Below are 12,525 nucleotides of genomic sequence, written 5' to 3' on the forward strand. Positions count from 1 at the left end.
GCGAAACATATGTAAATATAGGCATTGATACGATAAAAATCATACACAGTTGACGTATTATAGGAACATAAATTTATTAGGCACGAATATTTCGTGCCTGAGAAGGCAACTTTTGATAACTTCATATTATTTCCACTGCAACATTGTTTCGTATGGGTGGCCTATTGTCTAGATGGTAGGTTTTTTATCTATGGTTTATCATTGGTTTCCTAGCATGAATTTCCTCCTGTGCCTACAAGTGGCTATTATTTCATTTCTGCAGTTGAGAGAAATTAACTCAGGATGACATATAATTAATATAAACTTCTCATAGAATGCATCGTTTTGCAGTACAGTATTATAATACGGCTAGCATTGTTTTATAATTTTCCATATTTAGTTTTAAATTTATTTTGGGTCAAGTAATAATAAACAGTTCTGGATTTATATAGCGCCTCACGTTGACACAACCGCGAGGTGCTTAACAACAACAAAAAAGAAAAAACCAAAGCAAATGCAAATGTACCAAAAACATTATCATCAAATATTTGGTTTTAGTTTAGTTTAAGTAAGTTCAAATGATTGGTTTGATGATTATCAATAAATGTTATTATTACAATGCTTTGGTAATTGAAATCATTTCAAGGCCTGTTACTTTCCTATTCATTCCAAAGCCTTTCATTTTTCTTTCCCTTTTGCATCTTGTCTTTCTTCCTTTCCCTTCAAATGTTCCTGATCTTTACTTTTCTTGTCCTTTCCTTATCTTTCACATTCCAAGTCCGATGCAAGTTTCTTCTCTTGTCAATACTTGTTACGGTAGCTTGATAGACGATCCCTTCAGTGAGGTATTTGGTCTTTTGGCAGAAGTTACATTTATTATCGATTACAGGGTTCTTTTTTTTTTGTAGTTCGTTAGATAATATAGATTTGTTGTGTGAGGTTATGACACTATTCATATTCGGCATGCAGATTTGGCTGTGTTTCAAGGTGTTTCTGTCGAATAGCTTTCTGTGCTCATGTTCTTGTGGGAAACATTCATATATATATATATATATATATATATATACAGCAAATTATTATTTCTTTCATAGAATACAGTATGCTGATAAAAGAACCAACATTAACTAAAGTTAAAATCACAAAGAAACACAAATATAAGCAACAAATAAAAGTTTTATTATTGAACTGAGCCTCAAAAAACTGCACTTTACAACAATAAAATTATGTAAAGCCCTTAGAAATTATCAAAGGCAGGTCAAGATTTCTTCCTTCTTTTGCACCTTGAGCACTACTACAGTGGATATGTGAGCTTTCTAAGCCTTATTATTATTATCATTATTACAGATTGACTTCAGGCAGTGGAGGCACATATAGGGGTCCAAGACTTCCTTCTGGGATGCTTAATCATTATTGCTGGGGAGGAAAAAAATAAAACAGTGCAGACTTGGTTCCTGGTTACAGTTTATTAACTTCAACCACAAATAGGTAGTCACCTAAACAAAGAACATTCCCCTACAACAACTGTGTTCCCAGATGATGAGTGAACTAGACAGTCTGCTTCAATGCATCATGTCGCCCATGAAACGTACATGATGATGTTTCCCCAAAGATTTATCCCAAATTAAACTGTTAAAACATTCCCAGAAAAGTGATATGCAAAGGATTAAGTCTGCTCAATTAAGGCCAATTCAGACAGTGTTATATAACCCAGCCCGACATGTTTTCTTGTCGCGTCAGGTCTGTATGCAAGTTAAACGCAGACACAATGGGTCTCTGTCAAAACAGCCATGGCGTAGAATATTAAACATGTTAATTATTCTCACAACAACCTAAAAACTGTCTCCAACTATCAATTGCTTCGCGCTATGGCGCACAACGCTATCCGAGTTGGTTTTTACATGCTGTTGGCAGAAAATACAGTAGTGAAATCATCAGAGAAGTATTTCCTCAGCAAAGTTTTCTAACAGGAACGTCATATTCTCTAGTAATTAATGTGTCTTTTCTGGCAATCACCTCATTCCTTCTGCAGAAATACTGGTGCCAAAATTTAAGGAATATCCTGGCAACAACACTGGCTTCAGAGGCCATGGTGGTGCTTATATGATATAACAATTATTCAGATTTGGTGGTGTCACCTGTCCACGGTAAAATTTGGAAATTCTCTCAAAATCTGCTTATCTGGAGAATTGGCGTTTATCTTTCCTTTCCACGTGTTTGTAAATCTTCATCTTTTTTGCTTGTTTTTGACCAAGGGCAGCAAAGTTGAAGCCTGGACGTCTAGCGGCCTTCTGATTACGCCTACTTGAATACACACCTAATGAGGAGGGTACTTAAGGAATATAACATAAAAATAATATAATATATAGTATTTCACTAATAATAGTAGTAGTAATAGTAACAAAATAATAGTAATAATGATTAGTAGGAGTAATAATAATAAAATACTATTGATTTTTGTTTACTTGAACCTAGTGCTTAGAAACCTTGTTTATTTGCGCTTTGTAAATCATCTATTATTATGATTATTATTAAAATATGGTCATATGAATACAGGTGTTCCACGTGTTAAGCAAGTTGTGAGAATCTATATGTATACAGCATATTGACATTCAAATGTACATAAAACATGAACAGTATAGATTATACTTGTAATCCACAAAATATCGACAGAACAACAAATAAAAGGATACCAATATCGACACTAGGTGGAATCTTCAGGCCAAATGATTTAGAGACTTTCTGCAAATCCAGTGTATTAATATTAAATATTTGCTTCAGACTGTGAGAGTCGTATGCACGTACATAACCTTTGTATGCCTCCACAGATGATTTGTGTAAAAAGTAGTTCTTCTCCATAAGCTTCTCCAGCTGTAAAAAATATATTTACTGTTACCTTTAATAAACACAGAAGCTTAACTTTATCTATAGCAAGTAAAAAAAAACTAATTTTTTGAAAACTAAATTTATTTTACCTGCGACTGAATATCGGCAATTTTACTCCACGAGAACTCAAATTCACTGAGTGGTACTTTAGACTGTTTCAAGAATCGTAGGAAACCCAGTTCCTCTGGCCGTAGGATCAAAAGAGCATGACCTTTACCATCAATTCCACGGGCTGTACGGCCAACTCGGTGTATATACTCCTAAAAGTAAAACAAAACACAACATACAGTATATTTATTAGAAAAATCATATTTGGGTATATACAATACTCTCTAGGAGTCATAGCAAGAGAAGTGTTAATTTGTGAGTGAAATACTTAAACCTAGAGTCTAATTGCCAATTTATATTGTAATGATCATGATTGTAATGATCCTGATTGTAATTACTAGCTAAACTAAGCGACAGTGACAACCGATTTTACCTTAGGATCATCTGGAGGATCGTACTGGACGATCCAGTCCACCTGCGGGATGTCCAGACCACGGGCAGCTACATCAGTACACAAGAGAATTCCTTCGGTGGCATTACAAAACTTAAAAAATGTCTGTGTTCTCTTCATTTGCTTTTGCTTACCCTAGAAGAAAATGTCATAAAATGACATGTTTATTTTCTATCATAATCAAATAAAGTAATAGGCTAAGTTAATAGACAAGGTAGGAGACAGGAGAATTCTGTAATTGTATTCCTTCTCAGAACAATATATATATTAGTGACTACATTGCATTGAGCATAGACCTGTCATGTTCCCAGAGATACAACATAGAACATGCCGTACACCACAAGACATGACAAACTAAACTCGCTCAGATCGTCATCTAATGCTGCACATCACAGAGATACAAGTATGGGGGTGTGTAGCTGTGGGTGTGTTGCTCAGTGTCAGTGTAATTGTGTGTGCACACAATGAGTTTAAAACATTAACATGAGAAAATAACTGATATTATTTACCAAAACCATCTGTTAAATTTCCTACTGTGGCCATATCTATTTCAAATTTATGGAACCCCACTGCACATAAAAGAGGGGAGATGGACACATGATATGTATGCTGAGTGGAGGGGTGGGGGGGGGGACTGCATTGAGCATTTACTTACATGTATCCCCATGACTGGCAGATCAATGTAGTTCAACAACTCATGGTGAAATTTAACAGACATGCATGATGAGAAGAACACCATCACTTTCTTCTTGCGATTCTTCTTTAGAAATGTGAACAGCAGGAGTAAGCGCTTTTCTGATGGACATATCACAAAGCCCTGGCAAAAATGAAATCAAGTAATAATGCAATTATTTATTTATATAATTATATTATTACTATACTGTTATATTTCAAACATAAATAGTTTTGTAGAAATATGTTAATCAAAAGCCCCATTGCTGGGACACCTACTGCACTTTTATGTATTTCAATGGCAGAATACAGACTGTCTTTCTTGATTTCTCTACACAAAAATTACAAAGGCAATAATACCGCTGTATTTTTTTTACCTGTTCCAGACCGTCGACAGTTGCTGTGTTTTTTGAGTCGTCGACCCCAACATAAATTGGTTCTTTCTTCAGTGAAATACGTGCCAAGTCTTCCATCTTTCTTGTCTGAGTGGCTGAGAACAACATGGTCTGTCTTCTCTCTGTAATAGTGCAATAATGTTTAATAATACATGGTCACATTTATCGGGTAAATTATTGTAAAGTTTTAGACCACTAAATCTGATATTATACTGAAAAGATGTTTTTTTATGCAGTGGAATATGCAGATTTAGGCCAGGTCTGGTAAAATAATATCATGGTAAAAAGAATCCTGGCGAAATAGTTACTAAATTGTGGGGGATTCAAGGACTTGGTTGAGGAAAACAGAAAGTTGCATTGTTGAAGTATATTGATATCTTGCAATTCAATTTGTTTGAGGGAATTAAATAATGGGTCAGAGTAGGCTAGTGTTGGTGCAGCAGATAGAATACAAATTTTTTTTTGTTTGTTTAAGAGTAGACTGGTAGGTGTTGCACCAAACAATATTACAATAACGTAAATATGGGAGGATGAGACTGCAGTAAAGGGTATGAAGGAAATGGAGAAGAATAAAAAATAAGAAAGCCCAAAAATAATATCAACAATTTTTGACATTTTGTTTTCTATTTCAATGCGAGTCCGCAATCGATATTAATACCAAGGAACTGACACTCTCATAAGGGCAACATGGCAGTTGTATTTTTGTTGGCATTCGGGAATTGTATCACATCTCAGAAAAATATATATTAGTGACTACATTGCATTGAGAATAGACATGTCATGTTTCCAGAGATACAACATAGAACATGCAGTACACCAGAAGACATGACAAACTAAACTCACTCAGATCGTCATCTAATGCTTCACATCACAGAGATACAAGTATTGGGGTGTGTGGCTGTGGGTGTGTTGCTCAGTGTGAGCGCCAGACAATAGTCGTCCATAATCTTGAATATGACTCACAGGTATGTTTCTTGGTAGCTATACAAATACTATTTTCACTTTACACATTAAAGTAATTAACCAAGTTTGAGAACATACTTGGTAACAATTTGATTATCTGTTTCATCTCCTCTTCAAATCCAACTTCCAGAATCCTATCAGCTTCATCAATAATCAAACACTGAAGGTTCTTGTACATGAATTGTGCTGTATTCTGTTGGCAAAACAAAGTCAATTCCGACTAGTGATAATACTGTTACTTTGATAAGGGCAACATGGGAGTTGTATTTTTTGTGTAAATTCAGAAATTGCATCCCTTCTCAGATAAATATATATTGGTGACTACATTGCATTGAGCATAGATCTGTCAAGCTCCCAGAGCTACAACATAAAACATGCCGTGCACCAGAAGACATGACAAAGTAAACTCGCTCAGATCGTCATCTAATGCTTCACATCACAGAGATACAAGTATGGGGGTGTGTGGCTATGGGTGTGTTGGTCAGTGTCAGTGCCAAAGACAATGTCCTTAAAATATACAGAATTAGCATGAAAAAATAACCTATACATCTTTATGAATGGCATCAAAGCAACATTATATTTTTATACAAATGTATGCATATCATTCTACATTTTATACCTGTAAATGATCGAGTAGTCGGCCAGGAGTTGCTACAAGGATGTTGATTCCTTTACCAAGCTTCTCTGCCTCCATCTTCCGATTGGCACCGCCCATGACGAGGCCGAATGTATGATAGTGGTGTGCTAGAAGTTCTTTCAGTACGCCGTACGTTTGCATCGATAACTCGCGTGTTGGTGATAAAATTATAATACCGGTACCTTAAAAAATTCACATGCATTTTAATATCACTATCTACAAAAAACGAACATTCTGAAGAAAAAATTGATTCTATGGAACCCTTCATTTTAACATTAGTGAAAATAAAGTGTCAGTACTCTGACATTAGCAGACATCACCATGATCATCTCTTTGTCCCTTTAATGTGGGTTGGATCTTCTTAATATATTCATCTAATATTACACCAAGGTCACCTCTCCTTTAGCAGACATGCAACTCTATAATGATCATCCACACCCAAATGCACATTGGTGTTCTATAACTCTGAACTCACCCTTCCCCAATTCCCTTTGATTGGTAAATTATGAACTTACCATTTCTTGGCATAAATTTAAGTTTATAAATAAGTTCAATGGCTGGGATGAGAAATGCTAATGTTTTACCACTGCCTGTCTTTGCTGAAGCTAATAAATCCCTGCAGAAAAAAATCAAACAATAGATGGAGTGTTAATGATTTTTTGAAAAAAACAAATCATGAGAATAATAATAACCAAAGAAAAAAAAACGGGAAGGCCTAAAATAAAGAACACTGAAGACAGCAAAGCCTACTATAGATACAGTAGATGAAAACAAGTGCATACACTAAGAACAGTAACATATCATACACAGTGGAATTATAAATTCAATACATTTTTTAAAGTAAGTAGCCAAATATGAGTTGTAATGTAATATAGAGTAGCACATACAATAAATTCCTCCTCTACTGAGGGTCATTTCCTGTCTAACAAACCAGGTAAACCACTGCCAAAAACTCTTGTCTGTCCACAACAGGGGCTGTATACAGCGGGGTAACCCCCTACACGCCTTGAATGCATACTTGGTTCTGTAAAGAGCACACGAGCCAACAGTGTACATTTGGCCTACGGTTAACAATCCATATCTGAGAAGAAGTGTTCCACAATCAGACCCATAGGCAAGTGTGATGCTCAAACAAACATCGATATATTTTGCTATACTGTAGATTGAGGCGCCTCTGTCTTAACCACTGGGGTATTCCACTCACCTATGAAGCTCTACATTTAAATGCGTACATATATATATGCATATTACACACACTCAAATGCACACTCAGATACACATATACACATAGGTTAGCAGTCATACCTTCCTTCCAGTAAGTGTGGTATGGATTTATGCTGAATTTCTGTCATGTGTGTGAATCCCATATCTGCGATGCCCTTTAAGGTCAACTCGCAGACCTGGCCTTGTAATGAGCTGAATTTGCTATCTGTTAATATTGTATTTGTTCCAGGTACTGTGTGAAAAATGAAAGCAAACTATAAATTTATTTAATTTCATAAATATATTCACCAATATTTTGACAAATCAGCAAGAATGATGAGAATGTAATTTCTTAAGATAATAAAACTAGTTTTTAATGCAACCATGTACAAAAGGATTAAATAATGAATAAGCATTTTAAAATTTTAAAAATAAAATAGGCCTACTGTTAGTAATATATATTAGCAAAAATACTTACATTTCATAACTTGTTGTTCTGCATGAGTTTCCTTTATATCATTTGCTTTTAATTTCTCATCATTCGTTACATCAGTTCTTTCATCCTCTTTATCAAATTCCTCCTCATTGTCATTCTTGACATCTTCATCCTCATTTAGTCTTCGGGCATTATCATCATCATCTTCATCATCTGTATCACTGCTGTGTACATGATCATCTCCTTTATTTATATTTTCATGTATATGTAAATTTGTTTGCTTTTTGCTTTGCTCTTCCTTAAGATCTACAGTAACTGTTTCCATATCACATTCAATTTGGTCAACCTCTGACATTGATGCTGTCAATAAAAAAAGATCAAGTGAGTAATAAATGAGTTAATTGTTGTTGAAGGCAAATAAAAAACATTATAAAAAAAAACCAGAGTAGTCCTAAGTTGTGATTTGCTGTGACATTCAAACTTGGTATAAAAATGAAGACATTGTAATGATTTGATGATGACAATGAAAATGGTGGAAAATAAAGTTGGTCTTGCACATGAAATAATGGGTATCATATTGCTAGGTGACCCATCCTAAAAACCAATTGTGGCTTAGACCCCCAGCCTTGAGGTCGGGGGTTCGAAACTGTCGCTGTGCAAGTCGTTTGTGTCATTGGGCATAGCACTTTATCTATGTTTGTCTATCTCTAACCCAAGTACAAATGGGTACCTGGTAGGATTTTGTGGCATTGAATATACTAGTTTTGTGCGTTAAACAAGTACCAAACGACTAGGAATACCCTCCGGAGAGAAGAGAAAGTTGCACTTTGCGCAGGTTGGCCATTGTATGTTATCCATTGAGTAGGCATAATAACGCTCAGCGCCTTTTGACCATTTGTTGAAATTGGCGCTTTATAAACATTTGGGTATTATTATTATAATGTTAGGTATAGTTCCTTTTTGAAGACGAGTGTTAATTTTTCATATAAATTACCTCTTTTCTTTTTCTTTAACTTCTGTTTCTTCTTCAGCCGCTCCATCAATTCTGAAGATGAAACAAAATAATTAACATTTCCTGACTTCTTATTCTATTCAAAAATGACTCCAAAGAATAAGAAGTGGTGCTGTAGGTTGGTGCTTTCTAATCCCATGTTCCGGGTTCAAATCCTGTGGAGCACCAGGGAATTTCCTTCAATCTCTAAGCCTAAAAAACTTAGTTTACAGAGCATTGTTGCATTTTTGTACAGTACAGTACTTGATGTTGGACTTCATTGAGTAATAGTGATGTAACGCCATCTACCGTACCTTTAGCAAAGTAAAAATATTGTATCTCTAGCCACAGCGTATGATGATATATTACACACAACTATGTTCGTCCCTTACTGTAAAATTTTCTAATTGAGCGGAGGATACCTAAAAAATTGGCCCAAATTTACTGTACATCTAGCCATGGCGATTATTATATTATGACACATGGTCTAGCTAGGACTAGATCGTAACAATATTATTAAAACTACTCATTATATTTTGGATTTGAGCGTTTCTTACCCCTTTTCCTATCTTTTACATTAGACCGCCTCTTTTTCCCTCCGGTAGACAGTGTTTCTGAAATTGAACAATTAAAAATTAAGTTAAATTAATTAATTAATATAAATAATTAATACAGTACACAACTTAAGTCACTATTTACTACAAAAAGATATAGGGGCCTAGGCCTAGCTATCCTAGTAGGCCAGCTAGGTAGGTACCGCTAGTTAGGGGCCAACCAAGTATACCTCCTTGTTGCTGCTTGGAACTTGGAAAATCTGTAAGCCCAGGCCTAGGCCTATCCAGGCGCATTGTTTCCAAAAGTTCAGCTTTATTAATTTGGTACTGTATTAGGGGCCTTATAAATCCATTAATTGATTGACTGATCTCCAGGACGAATGCGTGATATGGCTACCTGCTGTGCTGGAGCCGGTATGCGCGTAGTCTAGGCCTAGGCTAGCCCTAAGCCAGGCCTAAGTTACTAGCCTGGGCCTCTAGGTCTAGCCTAGGGCCAGGCCTAGCTCAAATAAAACACCGAATAGACCTAATATAAAAGGGACTTAAACAAATCTTTTGCGTATTTACCTTCTATACTTCTGCGTTTTAATTTAATTTTAGGAGTTATCCTTTGCTCAGTATCCACCATCGTGCAATTTAAGAATATTAAACTCAAAACGTAAATTACAGAACACGCAGTCGACAAAATAGGGACATGTGGAAGGGTCTTCGTTTTACGCATGCGCATGCAATTACGTCATAATTAATAGTACGAGGGCGCTAAATTGTCAACAGACCAGAAAAAACATCCGGCGGATTGCCTAACCTTAGATCTGCTTAGATTTACTATCTAGGCCTAGCCTGGGCACTAGTCATGGTAGCTTGCTAAGCAATAATCAAAGATTGATAGTTATTTGATTACCTGTCTTATCTACGCACAGCTAGGTTTAGGTCCAGCTCCAGCTTATATAGGCCTAACCTGCCCTAGGCCTAGGCTAGGCTTACGTTAAAAAATATCCGGAAAGTGTCACGGGGGCGGGATTCCACCAAAGCAAGACGGACCGTCTTTTTTTTTTGCCGTTCCCTCCAAGGACTTAGCCTAGCTTACTGCGGGTAATGGAATAATGCCTACTGATAGTATTTAACACTCATCGACAAATTACCATGTTCAAGTTTTTAGAAATAAGGTACTTTCATCGTCTCTTGGACGTAAAGACCTGTAAATGGTTTCATATTGGCATTGTTTTCCAATGCACACATCTTCAGGACGTCAAACGATGTTACGAACTTCTAAAATTAGAAGACGATTGTAAGTTGTGTGATGCAAAGGCTGCATACATTAAATTGGCAAAGAGGTACCACCCTGACAGTTCTTCATGTTCGGCAAACATTGAGAAATTTAGAAAAATACATGAAGCTTACGATAAAGTATGTGCGCATATACAGAAGGAAGAACGAAAAGAAGAGCTAAATAAGGAAGAGGAGTTGGAGTTCACTCATATGTATACTGCTATGCAACACAGGCAGTATCTCAACTACGAAGGGGTTGGAATCGGAACCCCAAGCCAGCGTCAACAGCAATACCATCAGTATAGAGCCGTACGAGCAATGGACAGCGTATCTGAACGCCGAATTGGAAAAATTGTGTTAACTCATGAGGACGCGATGGTGATCAAAGACAAGAAAGCAGCCAAAAAAATTAAGTCAACAAACGTGATTCACAGATTGGTCGAAGATCTTTATCAAGAGTCGTACAAAAATGGAGAATTTGATAACCTTCCAGGAAAAGGGAAACCCCTTCCAACTAGGAGTGACTACAATCCATATGTAGATATCAGTACTCACAACATGAATAGAGTATTAATCAGTAATGGATATGCTCCAGACTGGGTCACAAAGAGGAAAGATATTTTCTTTATGATTGAAGATAATCGAAAGAAGCTTCTCAAAGAAAGACAGAAGTTGGGTAAAGCTCCATTATCTCCATACAATGAGGATAAATGGCGTCAAATTTGCCTCAAATTTGATGACAACATTATGCGTGTTAACAAAATTGTTGATAGCCTGAATCTGGCAGTGCCAATCATTAATTTACAACTTGTGCAATTTTCATCAAAGAAAGAGTTGGCAAAAGTTATGGATCAGTATGCAGAAATTGAGGCTCTTGAGAAAGAAGTAGCAGCAAGTCGTGAACTAGAAAAAACAATTGAAGATGAGAAATTCAACCTCAAACGGATTTTCCAGCAGTTGATAGAAAAACTGTATAAAACAGTGTGAATGATGAAATCTTTCATATAGACATAATTCAGGGGGCGGGGTCCCATATCTCCAGTGAATGCCAATCAATATGAGCGGATGCTACTTTGAGCCAATACTACTAGTTTAAACGGATAATATGCCAGTTCCAGTGGATGCGTTTAGTGCAAACTAATTTATCCAAATCATAAATTGTTTTTTTTTTTATTGCTGTAATGCCAAAATGCACTGTGTAACCAAGATTTTTGCTACTTTTAATGATTCCATGTTTGAATTACAGTTTTGGCAAAGCCAACCACCCTATGGCCGCTAACAAGCACTAAATTCATGGTTTTCAGTAAGTTAAATCTGGGGTTTTGTAGTAAAAAAATCAAATTATAATTATGATTGTAAACTGTAATTGAATTTGGTCTCCCCTCCAGTTATCTGTAGGAGTCACCAGGTATCTAAATGATCTTCCATATTTTTTCAAGCAAACAAAATCTCCCACAAACTAATCTGTGCCCTCTAAATAGTTTAATTTGTTGTGCAAGTATCACTATGTACAGCAAATAAACATTTATTGAGTCATAGAACCAGTTTTTCAGTGTTGCTATGTGTTTTTGTTTCTGCTGTTCATTAGAAAAAAGTTTATATTATTTAGTGTACACCTATAATACAACGTAAAGCAGCATACATTAAGGACGATCTTGTCAAAGCCAGTGGAAAGAATAAGATGGACAGGTGTGTATCTGTTGGAAACATGAATTTACAAAATTCTGTGGCTCCTTCAAATAAAAAAAATTGTAATGCAATATTTTCGCAGTACAAAAAAAACATCGTTTGGTGCAGGAGGTGGGAGGGGTTGGCAATACGCATTCACTCTTATAAAATGATCTCAAAATGACAGAAATCAATCATTTTTTTTTTGTGTATGATCATTTTTTTTGTATCCCTTCAGGTGGGGTGGGGGTTCACAGGAAAGTTTTTTACTCATGAAAATGAGGCATGTTGCCTTAATCATTAACATTGATGTTGGATTATAAGCCTGCGTTCTATTTATAAAATGCCTGGTTGTGTTCGTAATATTGGTGTACAG

At 36.0% G+C, this 12,525-nt stretch overlaps 2 protein-coding genes across 2 annotated transcripts; one reads left to right on the forward strand and one right to left on the reverse strand.

Moving 5' to 3' along the window:
• Nucleotides 1-1,132: 1,132 nt before the first annotated feature.
• On the reverse strand, nucleotides 1,133-9,935 carry LOC117113583 (ATP-dependent RNA helicase HAS1-like). The gene is made up of 14 exons (XM_033256967.1): nucleotides 9,780-9,935; nucleotides 9,216-9,272; nucleotides 8,662-8,712; nucleotides 7,710-8,027; nucleotides 7,334-7,484; nucleotides 6,544-6,644; nucleotides 6,011-6,210; nucleotides 5,470-5,584; nucleotides 4,411-4,550; nucleotides 4,017-4,178; nucleotides 3,344-3,496; nucleotides 2,952-3,122; nucleotides 2,670-2,847; nucleotides 1,133-2,293 (listed from the first exon to the last, which is right to left on the reverse strand). The coding sequence occupies exons 1-14, from the start codon at nucleotides 9,931-9,933 to the stop codon at nucleotides 2,154-2,156; spliced, it is 2,091 nt and encodes a 696-aa protein (XP_033112858.1). The 5' UTR covers nucleotides 9,934-9,935; the 3' UTR covers nucleotides 1,133-2,153.
• Nucleotides 9,936-9,978: 43 nt separating this feature from the next.
• On the forward strand, nucleotides 9,979-12,025 carry LOC117113584 (dnaJ homolog subfamily C member 28-like). The gene has a single exon (XM_033256968.1). The coding sequence runs from the start codon at nucleotides 10,356-10,358 to the stop codon at nucleotides 11,466-11,468; it is 1,113 nt and encodes a 370-aa protein (XP_033112859.1). The 5' UTR covers nucleotides 9,979-10,355; the 3' UTR covers nucleotides 11,469-12,025.
• The last annotated feature ends 500 nt before the right edge of the window (nucleotides 12,026-12,525 follow it).

Source organism: Anneissia japonica, unplaced genomic scaffold, assembly GCF_011630105.1.
Source record: "Anneissia japonica isolate Jap-2015-1 unplaced genomic scaffold, ASM1163010v1 scaffold287748_len1686314_cov196, whole genome shotgun sequence".
Taxonomy (NCBI): Eukaryota; Metazoa; Echinodermata; class Crinoidea; order Comatulida; family Comatulidae; genus Anneissia; species Anneissia japonica.